This window comes from Schistocerca cancellata, chromosome 12, assembly GCF_023864275.1.
Source record: "Schistocerca cancellata isolate TAMUIC-IGC-003103 chromosome 12, iqSchCanc2.1, whole genome shotgun sequence".
NCBI lineage: Eukaryota > Metazoa > Arthropoda > Insecta > Orthoptera > Acrididae > Schistocerca > Schistocerca cancellata.
The window spans coordinates 117040352-117056864 of NC_064637.1; the positions used below are offsets into that span (position 1 = coordinate 117040352).

The following is a 16513-nucleotide window of genomic DNA, read 5'->3' on the forward strand; positions in this document are numbered from 1 at the left end:
GGAGCTGGCTATAGACTGTCACACGGAACACGCAACACAGCTATCAGTCACGAACTGCAATTTCAACTAAAAGATTATGAATATTAAAGAACTGGAAAGACCATGTTACCAAGAATGAAAGAAAATAAAACACCGAAAACAACATCGAACTATGGACCAACAGGGAAAATATCAATAGGTAGATGTAGAGACCAGAGTGTAATTAAACACGTGCAACAAAGATATAGAGCAATAAGAAGTAAAAGGTAAAAGTCGAACATATGAGGAAATATGATGATGAGAACATAGCTCTAAAAAGAAAAAAAAAGTTCAAATGGCTCTGAGCACTATGGAACTTAACATCTCAGGTCATCAGTCCCCTAGAACTTAGAACTACTTAAACCTAACCAAACTAAGTACATCACACACATCCATGCCCAAGGCAGGATTCGAACCTGCGACCATAACAGCAGCGCGGTTCCGGACTGAAGCGCCTAGAACCGCTCGGCCACAGAGGGCCTGCACATCGCTCTCATTCTACCATAAGTATCTATTGAAACTTGCATCATGCCTTAGTTTACTATAATTACAGGTTATGGTTCGATGCGAAAAGGCAGGTAAGACAAGTTGCAAAGCGACTGTACTCTTAAAAAGAAGAGTTACCACATGGTGAAGGCTGACAGCGTCTTTGTACTGCGCCGACACCGACAACACGAGCAATTTATGTACTGTGTGGAATCAATAGCCAGTCATGTTCTACCCCTTTCAGTTCTCTCTCTTGCATGGCAGTACATTCATGGCAAACAATGAACTGTAACATGCAGGATGAACTACGTCGGCTGGACAACGCACTTCTCCCCTACTGATGTCTTCTAACAGATTCCTTCTAATAATAAAGTTGTGGCATACATTTCTTTTCTCCGCGATTCTATTCAGTACCTCTTCGTAAAGTATCCGATCTACCCGTCCCTAATTCTTCTATAGACCCAAATTTCAAAAGTTTATGTTCACTTCTTGTCTATGCTCATTATCGTTCACATTTCATTTCCGTAAGAGGCTACACTCCAGAGAGACCGACCAGAATACCAGAATTCCCAACACTGATATTTATATTCGATGTCGACAATTCTTTTTCAGAATCGCTTTCTTGTATTCCCAGTCTGCGTTTGATATCCTCTCTAGGATTAGATGAACATCTACAAAAGCAAAACACGGGTAATGCAATGTCGCAGAATTATATCGAGTGGTGCTGATGGAATTAGATTAGGAAATGAGATACTAAAAATTGTACATGTGTTTTACTATGTGGGTAGCAAAATATAATTTTTGAAGGCCCAATTAGAGAGGACAGAAAATGCGGACCAACTTCAGCAGGAAAATCATTTCTGTGTTCATCTCGTTGTTCTGTCTACGACCATCTCACCCAGCTCTTTTGTTTGTCATTATCAGATACGTTAACACCGTCTGCCGGTGTCTGCTTCCTCCGTTTATTTACCTACTCTGCGCTGAGATAGGCAACCTATTCCCACGCCGAGAATGGAATACATAGTGAATTTCGGCGTGCCCACAGATTTCGAGGCTATATGGCGAAAATTACCAAAATTAACAAACAGTTAACGACACGCAGAAACACGAAGGAAGTTCAGCAGCGAACTTGGCAGTTTGATGAACTCAGAATTCTGAAAGGACACTTAAGCATCTTGTATCAAAGCATTTTGTATCAAAGTGTCTGATGCGACATGGGATGCCCCGAGCTATTGTAACGATTATTCGCTACATAAATGGTAGAAAGCTTCTAAGTTCATACGAATGACCAATCACAGTAAGTATGAAGTTTCCGGCATAACGGGTTTCTTCCTTTTTTAACGCAAGTTGTGAAGCGCCGTTTGTCGGGTAAAACAGCGCATTAGGCTCCGAGATCACAGACAACCCATACCTAACGCACGCATCTCAAATTCTCGTGCCGAACTGTATGCAAACATCAATTGACGTTTATGCTACTGCTGCAGTTTCTGAAATCTTTCAGATGGATGTCAATTACTGTGGTTTGCTATTACACTCACTATGAATTATGCAAATAACTCATACATATTCATGAGCCCGAAGGAGTCCACTACAGATTAGCAAGCACGAAGATTTAACGTCTCCTCGATTGGAGTAAACTGAAGACGTACGATATGGTGAGTCGTATGAGGATAGTGCAAGACATAAAATCCACGTTTATAACACTTGCTGACTTGGAAAAATGTTTGACAATGTCAATTGTAATACTCTCTCTGAAATTCTGAGGTTATCAGGGATAAAATACATACAGAAAAAATACGACTTGTACATAAACCAGACGTCTTAAAAGAGTCGAAGGACATGAAAGGAGAAACAGTAATTGAAGAGGGAACGAAACTAGGGTGTAGTTCATCGCCTATGTTATTCAATGTGTACATAGAATAAGCAGTTAAGAAAAGTAAGAAGAAACTTGGTAACGCAACTAAAGTCAGGGACAAGAGATATTTGCCGATGAGACTGTAATTCTATCAGAGACGGCCAAGGACTTGTAAGGGAATGAATAGCGCCTTGAAAAGAGATTATAAAATGAACATCAACACAACAAGGCTAACGAAGTGTAGTTGAACTTTTAGGTGATGTTGGGCACACAGATATGGAAATGAGATGCTGAAAGTAGTGGATGAGTGACTGGCAACAGCAGTGGTAAAGAGCATGTACAATGCAGACGTAATAGTCAGAAAAGCTTCCCAAAAGCCTTTAAAATGTGTCAACATATAAATATCAGGAAGTATTTTATGACTGTATTTGTCTGGAGTGTAGCATTACGTGGACGATAAAGAGGCAGACAAGAAGAGAAAAATTTTTGAAATATGACGCTTTTCATTTTGTATTTATTAATTACAGAAGCATAACACATATGTTCTTTTGTCAGTTATAAGTTATTTTTAATTCCCACATTTTACAACAACATACAGCTGGTGAGAAGTAGGCCTAATATCTAAAATAACTTAGTTTTTACGAATTTTGAAAGCACCATCCTTAACGTAAAATTGCTTTTGATAGTGATCCCATGCTCATTCCTAGTTGAAACTTTCAGAATAGGTAGATGTAAAGTGTATCTTTCACATATATTTTTTTGAGAATTTTAAAAATACAGTTTTTCAAAATTCGATAAATTCAACAATGTTGCTTTTATAAACTATATATATATATATATATATATTAAACTAATGATGTTTGGTATCATATAAAAGCTCTTTAAAAGAGCTTTCCAACGAAGTAAATTTTATTGCTCTAGCTTAATTAGAACACGAGTTATAAAGAAAACAACATTGTTCCGTGAGTCAAAGATTTGTCATTTTTTCAATTTTTGAAAGACCATTACTCGGTAACTTTTTATCAGAAAAATGTGAAAAAATTAATTTGTCGTACTATTTGTGAGTACTGTAGGCCTACTTAATTTCATTTAAATCCAAGAGGGTAAGGTTGAAAACGATGGTTTCATTTGTTGATTTGACGTGGAATGACCCAATATTCACATTGGGTTAAGTCAAATGAATTGTGTTCATAAGGACTGTATATAATGCACGCTATTACGCATGTCAGTAATTTAATCATAGAAGCTCCATATACAATACAAGTAATGGTTACGTACAGATACTAGCGAGCATAAAGTTACATCATGTAGACAGCCAGTTTAAAGTCTATAGGTGTCACCGAGATGTAAGAGTAAAAACTCTCTTTTGAAAAGTTAACACAGTTGAAAGGCTCACGAGCAGTTTCATTAAAGCTGAAAAGTTACAAGATCGATAAAGAACAATGATAGAAAGCGCGTGCCTAAAAGACGGGAGAAGGTTGTGAGGAGTGGATTACATAACACCCGATGCACAGTGTATGCGCTGCAGGAGACGGTGGAAGACGTGTAGGATTGCACCGGGCAGACGAAACGTGTTCTCCACACAACGGCCGGCCTGGCTCCTGCTGCAGCACGCTCGCTCCACTTCCCCACCCGTTGCAACCAGTTGGAAGCTAGACGCCTTAACTCGGGCAGCCAGTCCCAAAAGCTCTGCAAGTCCTACTGTGCTGGCCAACGGAGAATCCACAGTTTCCCTCAGTGAGAATGCTTGCAACTGTAGCACTCACCTGCTCTGGTATGTCACCACGGGCCAATGACCAGTTTATCAACAGTATCGTACAACTACTCGCATTCGTCTACATCAATCCTGCTAATAACTGCAAACAGTTCCATTCATGGCCGGAGCTCGAGTAGAATCACTGTCTATCACCTCTGTGTGGGCTGCTGTTTGCTTAATTTTGTCTGCACTGGAAGTTTTTCAAGCAGTTTTTCACGAGGAGGACGTAATCGTTCTTCAAGTGTCCGTTAGCTGACATTTTCCAACGTTTTTCGCTTTATTTTATAATCACAAGTTTATTGAGCCTACTGGCTACCAGTTTCGGTAGAAAGTACCATCACCAGGCCAACCCTTGCTGTCACTGGTCAAGCTTGCTTACCCAGGTAGGTGTGTCGTACATTCAGCTACTACTTGGGTAAGCAAGTTTGACGATTGCGCCACTCGTTCGACAAAATAAAGTGCGGTTGCTTCAGGCTGTTGAAAAATTGTATTCCCCATTTTGAGAGGTGTAGTATGGACTAAAACATCCAGTAAACACGGTCTCTAAAACACATACGTGAAGAGCTATGAGCACCTGACCATCTTCGTTACTGTGAAACACATCTCTTCTGGTAGTTAAGTACTCGTCAACTGAACAGGCCACGAGCCGAGGTCGCAATGTAAACGAATCTACTCTCTGGTTGTCGGAACTGAAGGCTATGGTTAACGACGTAATAGTAAAAAATGGTTCAAATGGCTCCGAGCACTATGGGACTCAACTGCTGTGGTCATAAGTCCCCTAGATCTTAGAACTACTTAAACCTAACTAACCTAAGGACATCACACACATCCATGCCCGAGGCAGGATTCGAACCTGCGACCGTAGCGGTCGTGCGGTTCCAGACTGTAGCGCCTTTAACCGCTCGGCCACTCCGGCCGGCACATAATAGTACAAAGTTATTTTTATTACTACTATTATCATCATCATCATCATTTTCTAGTTCAAGGAGTTGAGCGGGTGTTTGAGATACGCACCATTTACGAGACGCAGTTACTTTCAGCCAATGTCTCATTAGGCTGCGAGGGGCAGAGAGGATTTCCATCACTAATGTTTGGGACAGGACTTGTAGTTCTGGCATTCACCTCAAAATCAGCGAAAACTTCCCACAAACGTTGGCCGGAACCAAGATATTGGCCGACCGGGGTGGCCGAGCGGTTCTAGGCGCTACAGTCTGGAACCGCGCGACCGCTACGGTCGCAGGTTCGAATCCTGCCTCGGGCATGGATGTGTATGATGTCCTTAGGTTAGTTAGGTTTAAGTAGTTCTAAGTTCTAGGTGACTGATGACCTCAGATGTTAATTCCCATAGTGCTCAGAGCCATTTGAATCATCTGAACGAAGATATGGAACTACTTTAATTTCCTTCTGGGACAACGTTATCCATAGTACTAAACAAAAATTAAAATGTTTTGTGTGTAAGAGCGTAGATGTTATGTACGTATGTATGCGTATGTGTCGTATGGTGCGTCTTGTGTTGGTGTAACGAAACATTAAATCGAAAATGAAACATTTCAGATATTCCCAACATATAACCGGCTGTGGGAAAAGCCTTGTCAAACTGAAAACAAGTAAAAAGTTACTAATAACTGGCGTACAAAAGTTGCATGTACACTGGAAGCAGCATAGGTGAAGCACCCATCCATATGCGAGTCAGGAAAAAGTAGCTGGCGGTAGGAACTGTACGCTGATTATCCATAACGAAACAAAATGGTTCAAATGGCTCTGAGCACTACGGGACTTAACATCTATGGTCATCAGTCCCCTAGAACTTAGAACTAATTAAACCTAACTAACCTAAGGACAGCACACAACACCCAGCCATCACGAGGCAGAGAAAATCCCTGACCCCGCCGGGAATCGAACCCGGGAACCCGGGCGTGGGGAGCGAGAACGCTACCGCACGACCACGAGATGCGGGCAACGAAACAAATGTAACACCAATTGCTATTAGGCAAGTGTGAGCTGACAGGAAAGGGCACATCAACAAAGGAAGGCAAAAAAAAGAGACATATAGCAGGTCAGAAAATACTTCGTTAAGGACAGAGCTTTGTGCATTTAATAAATGCTGTGGTTTTTTTTCCCCTTCATCATAAATATTTCAAGTACTTCACATGTATCCAACTGACATCCTTTCGGAACATAATGATAGATATCTAGATCTGTATGTACTTGTCCTATTTTAAGGACGCATATTTTAAAGTGACGCATATTTTAAAGTCAGAACAAAAGCTGTTTCATTACGATGTTATTTAAAACTGACATCTATAGGTCTGCCCGTTTTACATTTGTAAAATTTTGGAAAAGCCCCTCATTTCGCCATATGCACACACAAGTCTTTGAGTATTTGTTTATCAGTAATTTAGTTTACTAGCACTTTTATTATGCCCATTTTTTATTTCTCAACGCATCCTCTGATGATGTCTTCCTAAGAACAAAATGGCAATGACACTATTTGTATCACACGAAACTGAAGAATACAATAAAAGAACTGCAACACAAATTATTCGGAATGGCGTCATAACGTGCATTCAGCGACTGAACACAGCAGTTATACATACACAGGTAGCGACCACTCGGAGTTGCTAACGGCTCTCTCCTTCCAATGAAAGGTGATCGTTATCGTTCTCTACATTTTTCCGTACTACGCATACAGTCAGCTGCCTCCAGTCGTGGCGCCGATAAGAAAGTCTGCCTGCCTGACACACAGCCCACCGCGGTACGGGACAGTCAGGGAAATGATTTACGACACCCTGTGATGAAACGGGGTCGGCCACAGACAAAAACATGTTGCCCCCCCTCCCTCTCTTTTTCTATGGAGCACCCCTTCCCCTCTTACCTCATACCTCGCCCCTCTCCGCGCCGAGGCCATGCCCCTCCCCCGCGAACCCCTTCCACCTCCAAAACACCCTCACTGATTTACACAACAAAAATTAAAACTCATTAACAGGTCAATAGGTCTGAAAAGAAAAGGTCAACGTATTATTGTATTCCGATCACAGTCACAGCGGAAAAATCAACAGTAACTAATCATAGACATCCATATACTTTCACCACGTCTAAAAGTTACTGACACGTGTTGTAAACAAACAAAAACTACTCTCGGTGGACACTACTCTTAGTACAAATTTAGCATGTTTAGAGTTGCAAGCTGTTGTCAGCCCGATAACATAGGGGCCTACGCTTTGACCTGGACTCCTAACCAGTGTCTACCTAGGCACTTGCGTTTGTAGTTTCGCGTGTACCCACTGAGACACGAGCATAAACATGTTACCACGCTACAAATAGGTAATGCACATGCACACCAAAGAGTGAAATTTTTTCTGATCTTAGTCTTGCTAAATAAAAAAAGCCTGTTACTTTTCTAAAACAGTTTACACAGTATGCACGAAGGAACGAATTCTACAGGACAAGATTAAGTTGGAAAAGCCTATCAGTCAACTCTTGGCCACTACGCTCTAGTTTCTATCATTTGAGCCTTTATAGTTCACCCGAAGCGTTCATCAAACACTAGCTGATAACCCCCTCTCAGTTTTGCGGAGACACAAATGCTGTTCCCTTTGCTAGTCCATTACGCAACGAATTATTCACGTCCATTAAATAAGCGATCATTATAAGGAACCAAAGATTCACGAAATGCCTGTAAGGACAGCCCCTTGTAAACGAATGCAAGAAATTTCTGTACATTTTGTAGTAGATGTTATAGTGTCACCCACAACTACTACAAAAAATTCTTCATCTGCAGCCAGTTCCAATGTTCACTATCAGTCTCAAACAGTTTTATCATTTCAGCACTCGTTTGTTACAGCTTTGACGTCCAAGCCTGTGCAAATATTCATGTCCTGCCAAAGTAATCAGTCCGGGAACAAACATCAACAGGTAGAATTTAATGTTTGTTAGTCAGCAGGCTTCTTGTTTCCAAAACAGGAATATTTGCTCTGTCTTAGATATCATACTGTACAAACCAAATGTTTTAGTACTGAAATTGTTTTAGCCTGATGATTATCTTGTAAGATTGAAATTGGTCGCAAATAAAATATTTCAGACAGACCATTTGGGTACCGGTATAAATATGTAAGAGCTGTGGACAGCATCACTGAAATTATTTCTAATTTATATACATAATGTATCCACATATATACTTCGTACTATACTTCAAAGGATCGTTTCAAGTTTTAATGTGTAAACCACTAATGGTGCTCATTCTCGGCATTAATACCGTTCTTAATACACTGTCCGTAACCCAGTACAAAAGTCGGAACCATTGAAAATTTCCTGCAAAACTACAGGACGGTGTACGTGATAAGCGAAAATAAATTCATAAGAAGTGACTAGATCAGAAGTGGATACAACGGCTGATTTGTCGTGTGTGCTCCGAGGGACCATTGCACCCACTGGATATCACTCGAACGCCTTCTTCGGCTACCAGCGAACGGTACTGTTGTGTCGACGGACTGCGTCCTTTTCAACCGTCAAGTTTTGTCTACGGTAACTGACCTCCATTATACGAGGAAAGAAGTGCCTCAAACATTCGATTGTCCAAGGATTACAACGAACAACCGCAAGCCACTTTCACTTTGAAAAAGCTTCTTCTCTCGCTTCAGTGACGATAGATTAACATTTACTTATAACTGTAGTTTCAGTGAGACTTCATCACCGCTGTTAAGTGTCCATAGCTCCACTACGCGTTGTTGGATAGTCATTCCGCGTTGGAATCGGAGGTACTAACTTCTAACTCTATGGCGACTAACACTACATGTCACACGCATAATATAAATGTAATTATCATCTTTTTTTTCAAATTTATCGACTTGCTCGTGTAAATATTAACCACTATATTAATAATACATTTACCGATGCTTAAATAACTGGAAAAATTAGCGGCTTTAACAAAGTAATAGCTGCTCTACACATTTTTATAAAATGCGCCACTATATACTACTTAGTTACAAATAAAGATCATCAGATATCGATAGCTTACGGTTAATACAGTATACCTCAAATAAATAACTTACTTCCATGTACTGATGTGTACCACGGTGTACATCACATTCTTGAATATTTTTCCTCACGATGAAATCTGCAGAACATATTGGATGAATGAATAAATGAAAGAGCAGTTCTTTCACGTCAGAGTCATACATCGGAGGTACAGAAAACACAGAAGGGGTACATCTAAGCGCGAGGTACTCATTGGTAACCAGACATAATCTTCTATTCATTTATCTAGTGCCACGATTTTCTTGTCGTGACGTCTTCAGCACCATAAGGCCGAAATGTCGGCAAATGGTACCTTCTGACAGCTTCTCAGCAACCGCTCAAAAGTAAATGTCAGCACTGGAACGCGCATCACAATTGCTGCATGAGACTTGAAACGAGCATGTAATGGGACATCGATGACAATTTTCTGATAGTTGCAGCCCGTCGCTCGTAGCTAAGACATCAGAATACGTTAGCATTCATATGAAGCAACCACAGTTTGTCAACGAAAAAATTTCACGGGGAACGACAATACGCTTATGAAAGCTGTCGCTGGTTCTCTAATTGTGTGTGAGTGTACGTGTTGTGTATGTGTGTGTGTGTGTGTGTGTGTGTGTGTGCGCGCACGCGCGCGCGAGCGTGTATATAGAATTCACCGAACTATTTACAAAGATGATTTGTATTTCAGAACGAGCCTCGGATTTTAATGAGCGTTCTTCAAATATTTTCTACTGACATAATTCAGATCCGAAAACCATACAAAATGTTTGGAGTGGCTTATTAAGAGGCGAACAAGACAATGCGATCAAGACTGTTCAAAAGCTTGCTATGTGGAGTTGAACACGCTAAAAGAACGTTTACATCGTACGTTCGAGCTATTTTTCCATCGTCTTCAGTTGTTAACTAGCATTTGATATCATCGAAACGACTGACGATGCATATCTTCAACAGCTTTGCTAAACGAAATAAACAAATAGAAACGAAGATTCATCAGACATCGTGGACCATACGCTCTCAGCGATCAACCTGTCACCTGGAGCATTAGACGTCAAAACTGAGACCCGCATTTGTTACAGAGCAATAGCGAGTTTTTTTTGCAATAAATGCTGTTATAGTTAAAATTTGGATAAAAATATTTCTGTGGTTATGACAGTTTAAGAGTTGACAGTTATTTGCAACAGGTCAAAGAATGAATCTCGCCTAGGCCGCATCGTAATACACCGAAAGTCATCATACATCCGAGCTTCCTACAAAAAGCAAGGGATACCGGAAAATTAGGGTTTAATGCCCCGTCGACGACGCGGTCGTCAGGGAATGCGCGCAAGCTCGGAATGGGTAGGCGAAGGGAAGGAAGTCTGTACCGGCCCGTCAGGAAATTAATGGAATCTCGGAAAACCTAAATCAGGATGAAACGTAATAATACTGCACCAACAACATTTATTTTGATATTGTTTTATCAGCAACCACTTTCAACGTTCCAATCACGTCATATTCAGGCCTGTCGCGTGTACTACTCGTGTATGTCCAAGACAAGGTACCAATAATCGTATCTGGTTCCATAGATATCCGAACCTCATAACCAGGTGCTCTCTTCACACATGTGATAGTCGCGACAGGCCTGAAGATGACGTGAATGGAACAGTAAAACTGGTTTCCTAATAAAGGAATATCAAAATAACGGCTCTTGGTACATAATTATTACATTTCATCGACCAGCCGCTGTCCCACGCTCCTGAACCCAAGACGGAGATACATTTACTAAATGTGGGTGGGCGGATCGGGATTTTAACCGTCGACCCCTCCAATGCGAGTCCAGTGTCTCACCACGGCGCAATCTCGCTCTGCGAATTCCCACAAGTAGACCAGTACGGAGTAGTAGATGCTTAGCAAACCTCATTACGGGCGTTAACGCCGACTTTCCAAAAATCTTCCTTCAACTAATGCCTCGGTTCTCTTCAACAGGCCGAGTGCATCACGGTCTAGAAGTCACACTGGGAAAAAATCCTGAACACCACTGGGAATCGAAACCGGGAACTGCGCGCGGAAGACGCGCCGACCAGCCATTTGGGGACACGGACGGTTCCGCCGTGTTGCGAGAAGCGAACAGGGAGTTTGAGTGCTACATAATTCAGCTGAGACGAGGAGCACTGAGTCGCGATGCGAGGCACACCACTAGAGCCGCCTGAGAGTGCGGGGTGGAGGGAGGAACACTGACGGTCGCCACTGGTCGCTGGCTGGCGGTGGAGTCGGCGGCGCCGTATCCGTGTCGAGCGTGCGGCGTACCTTGTGCAGGAGCCGGAGGGCTGCGCCCCGCAGAGACATGGTGTCCTGGTGGCTGCGACTGGCGGGCGACTGAGCGGCCGGCCGCTGACCGACTGACTGACTGACGCGGCTGGCGGGCAGAGTGGCGGAGCAGAAGAGAGAGCGCCAGGGGAGGGCAGGAGGGCACCTGCTTCTGGGGGGGGACCCGCTCCGATGGGGCGCCGCGCGCCTCACGTATAGGCAACACTCTCTGCACTGCTGTTCTGCGGGCAGCTGGCAGTCCCCTACTGACAGCGCGGTTTAGGAGGAGGATACCGCGCATTCTCGTCCCACGCAGGGACTATGAAACTGATAGAAATGGGAGTTGCAGATGGGAGGTGGCTAAGCGTTTACAAAAAAGTCCGGATAAGGCGAGTCGGTTTCGCGCACCGAGGATTACGTAGCAACTTAATTATGGTAATTTTTTCCGTTTTCCATCGTTTCTTAGTTGCTTCAAAATTCAAGGAGGTATATCCGTCTATGCAACTAATTGAAAGCCGTGTGTTTATTGCCATATGCGATTCGCTTATTTTATCTGTGAAGCATCTTCAGTGGCCAGTGTTGTTATCCCAAGTGTGTGTGGTTCAGAAATGTGTTCATTAGTCTCTATACTAGAGTTCGGCGGTTTCCGCTTAAGCGATGTGTTAAAACAAATATGGGTGAGAGAATGCCGGAAATCGGCCAACTGGAGCACGGAGACTGATGATCACATCTACAGGGCCACACACATGGGATAACAACATTGGAAATCGCCAATGAAAATGCTTCACAAATAAAAGAAGCGAAACGCGTATGGCAATAAACAAACTATCTTCAATTAGTTGCAGAGACGGAAGATACTTCCATAAAATTTAATTACGTCTGAGGAGAGTTTCGACAATTTTTGCCCGTTATCAATACTGGCAACATACCCTGGCGCGCCAAAGAAACTGGTATAGGGATGCGTATTCCAATACAGAGATACGTAAACGGACAGAATACGGTGCAGCGATCGGCAACGCCTATGTAAGACAAAAGTGTCTGGCGCAGTTGTTAGATAGGTTATTGCTGCTACAATGGCAGGTTATCAAGATTTAAGTGAGTCTGACCGTGGTGTTATAGACGGCGTACGAGCGATGGGACACAGCATCTCCGAGGTAGCGATGAATTGGGTATTTTCCCGTACGATCATTTCACGAGTGTGCCGTGTATATCAGAAATCGGGTAAAACGCCAAATCTCCGACATCTCTGCGGCCGGAAAAAGATCATGCAACCAACGACGACTGATGAGAATTGTTCAACGTGACAGAAGCGCAACCCTTCCACAAATTACTGCAGATTTTGATGCCGGTCCATCAACAAGTGTCAGCGTACGAACCATTCAACGAAACATCATCGACATGGGCTTTCGGAGCCGAAAGCCCACTCGTGTACCCTTGATGACTGCACGACACAAACCTTTATGATTCACCTGGGCCCGTCAGCACCAACATTGGGCTGTTGATCACTGGAAACATGTTGTCTGGTCCGACGAGTCTCGTTTCAAGTTGTATCGAGCGGATGGACGTGTACGGGTACGGAGACAACCTCATGAATCCACAGACCCTGCATGTCAGCAGGAGACTGTTCAAGCTGGTGGAGGGACTGTAATGGTGTGGGGCGTGGGCAGTTGGAGTAATACGGGACCCCTGATACGTCTAGGTACGACTCTGACAGGTGACGCGTACGTAAACAACCTGTCTGATCACCTGCGTCCATCGATATCCATTGTGCAATCCGACGGACTTGGGCAATTCCAACACGACCGTGCGACTCCCCACATGTCCAGAATTCCTACAGAGTGGCTCCAGGAACACTATTCTGAGTTTAAACCCTTCCGCTGGCCACCAAGTTCCTCAGGCATGAACATTATTGAGCATATCTGGGATGCCTTGCACCCTGCTGTTCAGAAGAGATCTCCACCCCTTCGTACTCTTACAGATTTATGGACAGTCCTGCAAGATTCATTGTATCATTTCCCTCCAGCACTACTTCAGAAATTAGTCGAGTCCATGCCACGTCTTCTGGTACTTCTGCGTGCTCGCAGGAGTCATACACGATATTAGGCAGGTCTGCCAGTTTCTTTGGCTCCCGCTTCAATCTGGAACCGCGCGACCGCTACGGTCGCAGGTTCGAATCCTGCCTCGGGCATGGCTGTGTGTGATGTCCTTAGGTTAGTTAGGTATAAATACTTAGAAGTTCTAGGGGACTGATGACCTGAGATGTTAAGTCCCATAGTGCTCAGAGCCATTTGAACCATCTTTGGCTCCTCAATGTATTATGACATATGAGATGAATGGCCGCATCTTTTCACTAGATTGAAGTACAAGCTTAAATTATTGAAAGAAATTTACGGCCAAGATCGCATTAATTAAGATTTATTATTGTTACTGAAATTGTCATCTCATGATCTTCAAAAAATTTTGGTTGTAAATCATGTTCCATTATGTGCTTATCATACCATGTTGTCATTATGGAGGAGAAGATACAGCACATTCACACAAGTTTGTCAAAAGTAAAACCATGTACAGGGTGCTTTGAAAAGAATGACCTGATTTCAAAACAACATATTTATTGATAAAAACATACTCTAAACATGGGACATATTGCAAAACACTCACAAGCTCTTAAAGTTTTAGCTATGCTATTACAAATGTTCTGTTTGTCCACCAGTAGCAGCACGAACAACGTCTAGACGATAGCTATAATCATACACATTACAGAATGTGTAATGTGTATCTGCCTTTACAGAAGATATTATGCCGGTTGTTGTTCTGCTCTTCACTTCTTCTATGTTACGAGGTAACTGAACACACTTTCCCTTCCATATCTCCACAAAAAAAACTCGCATGGGGTCATGTCTCGCGATCTTGGTGGCCGAGACTGCGGGGCAGTGTCTCGGGGTACCGAGCGCCCTATCCAGCGCTGAGACACAGTGTCATTGAGAAACTGACGTACTTTATTGTGCCGGTGTGGTGAAGCTCCTGTTGGAATTTGCACTCAATGCAATCCTCCTGATGTTGTGGGAAAAGTCAATTCTGCAGCATTTGAAGATAGTTGATTTCAGTCACTGTGTTTTCCTCAAAGAAGAGGGGACAGTATACTTTTTCACGAGAACTCGCACAAAAAAGCGTTCACTTTAGGTGAGTCTCTTCGTGCTCAACAATATCACGAGGGTCCTGGTCTCCACGTACGCGCACGTTTTGTCAGTTTACTTTACCGCTGTCGTAACATGTTGCTTCATCACTGAAAATCAACCGTGGTAAAAATGTATAGTCTTCCAGGTCCTCTAGCAGAGCATTTTTCTTTTATCAATAACCCGAAGAGCTTGCACTAATGTGGTCTATATGATTTATAGACCAAACGACGCCGTAACACTCACTTGACAGTCGTAAGATGCACTGCCAATTCTCTGCTTGCGCGGCGAGTAGACTTTCGTGGACTCCACTCAAACGTCTGCCGAATTCTTTCCATCATGTCATGAGAAGTGCGAGGTCGATCTGATCTATAACCCTTCCTTGCAAACAAGCATCCTGTCTCCTTAACTTGGCGATAGCAACGACGAATGTTTTTCGGGGGACGCGGATAAGTGCCAAAACGTCGGCGAAAAGTACGCTGTATCGAAATAACTCACTCACTCTTTGCAAACTGCAGCACACAAAACACCTTCTGTAGAATGGACGCCATCATACTGACTGCAAACTGGAAAGACGCATTGACTGATATCTAATGGCGATTTCCTGAAACTCTAGGCCACGCCCACTCAAACAACACATATTTTCTTGCCGTCTCGTTCTATATTTCGTGATTATTACCTAGAAATCAGGCCATTCTGCACAGATAAAAAAGCACCTTGTGAAAATGGGCACGTTGACACAAGTAGCACTCCATTGTCGCTTGTTACTGGAGTGCTGCGTGTGTGAACGTGCCCATTTTCACAAGGTGCTTCTTATCTGTGTACGGTTTTAACTTCGACAAACCAATGTATGCTGTGCTGTATATAACCCGCCATAAGGACGACATGGAATTATAAACAAATTCAAAATGGATTTATAACCAAACACTTTTGCAGTTCAGACGATGACAGTTTCAAGTGTCGAAGAAGGTCGTCAATCATAAATATTAATTGCGAACTTGACAATTATAAGTTTTTAAGTTAAATGTAGAGCGCTTCTCCATTTTTCAATATGACAAACTTCAATTACTTAAATTTCGTACACTACCAAGGGACCATAGACTTTATTATGTGACACAAATGACAAAAAACATGTATTTCTCATGTGATATAATTACAAATTCATAATTTTCGGATTTTTTTCTTTACTTGAAACCTTGCTTCCTGCCAAATTCACGAAACCGTACAGATCTTGATTAGTGAATTTCTGAGTATCCAAATGTGTGACGTAAAAGGCCGTATCTTTCCATTACATTGGCGTAGAAGCTTCATTTTCAGTCGAGAAGACACAGACAACAAAGTGATCCAACAAGGGTTCCGTTAAGGTAAGGAACCCTATAAAAAAAAAGTGCGCGGTTCGGAGGATATACTACTCATAATTTCCAGGGTTGCGGATGGCGCACGTAAGAGTACTTAACGGTAACCAAAGGTCGTTGGATAGAGTAGGGAAAAGCTGGGATAGGCGTACACCCCAAATTCCTATGTAAAAGCAGATACTTATATTAATAAATGAAAAGCACCAGTTTGCTTTTGTTCCACAGTATCACTTCTATTGCGTTAACCGGTTTTCGGCTTACAAGGCCATCTCCAGACATTTACTGAGTATTATCACCAAAGAAGTTACAAAGTTTGCAAACAACATAGGAAGAGAAGTAACACTTCTGGACTGAAGCGTAACACGCAGTTCAGTAACATCTTTGACAGTGTAGTGGTAATGCAATGAAAATTGTTTCTTCTTTTAATTAGTTTGTGTATTACTCTCCATGTTTTATACCTCCTCATGTAGCCTTGTCAAGTACTAATTTTATTTTATTAGTTTGGTTTATTATTAGAAACTGTTATGTAGGCATGCTGTTCCTATTTTGTGTTAAAGTTTTTTCTGTCTAC

General features: G+C 42.5%; 1 protein-coding gene across 2 annotated transcripts in view; it reads right to left on the reverse strand.

Moving 5' to 3' along the window:
- Positions 1–16513, reverse strand: part of LOC126109619 (all trans-polyprenyl-diphosphate synthase PDSS1) — a 793792-nt gene that overhangs the window by 408621 nt on the left and 368658 nt on the right. Inside the window, exon 1 of one of the 2 annotated variants that reach the window (XM_049914663.1) lies at positions 11415–11492. The exons of the other annotated variant lie outside the window; for it this stretch is intronic. Coding sequence (XP_049770620.1) covers positions 11415–11453 — 39 coding nt within the window. The 5' untranslated portion in view covers positions 11454–11492. Of the gene's footprint in view, positions 1–11414; positions 11493–16513 lie in introns of those variants that run through there. 2 annotated transcript variants of the gene reach the window in all.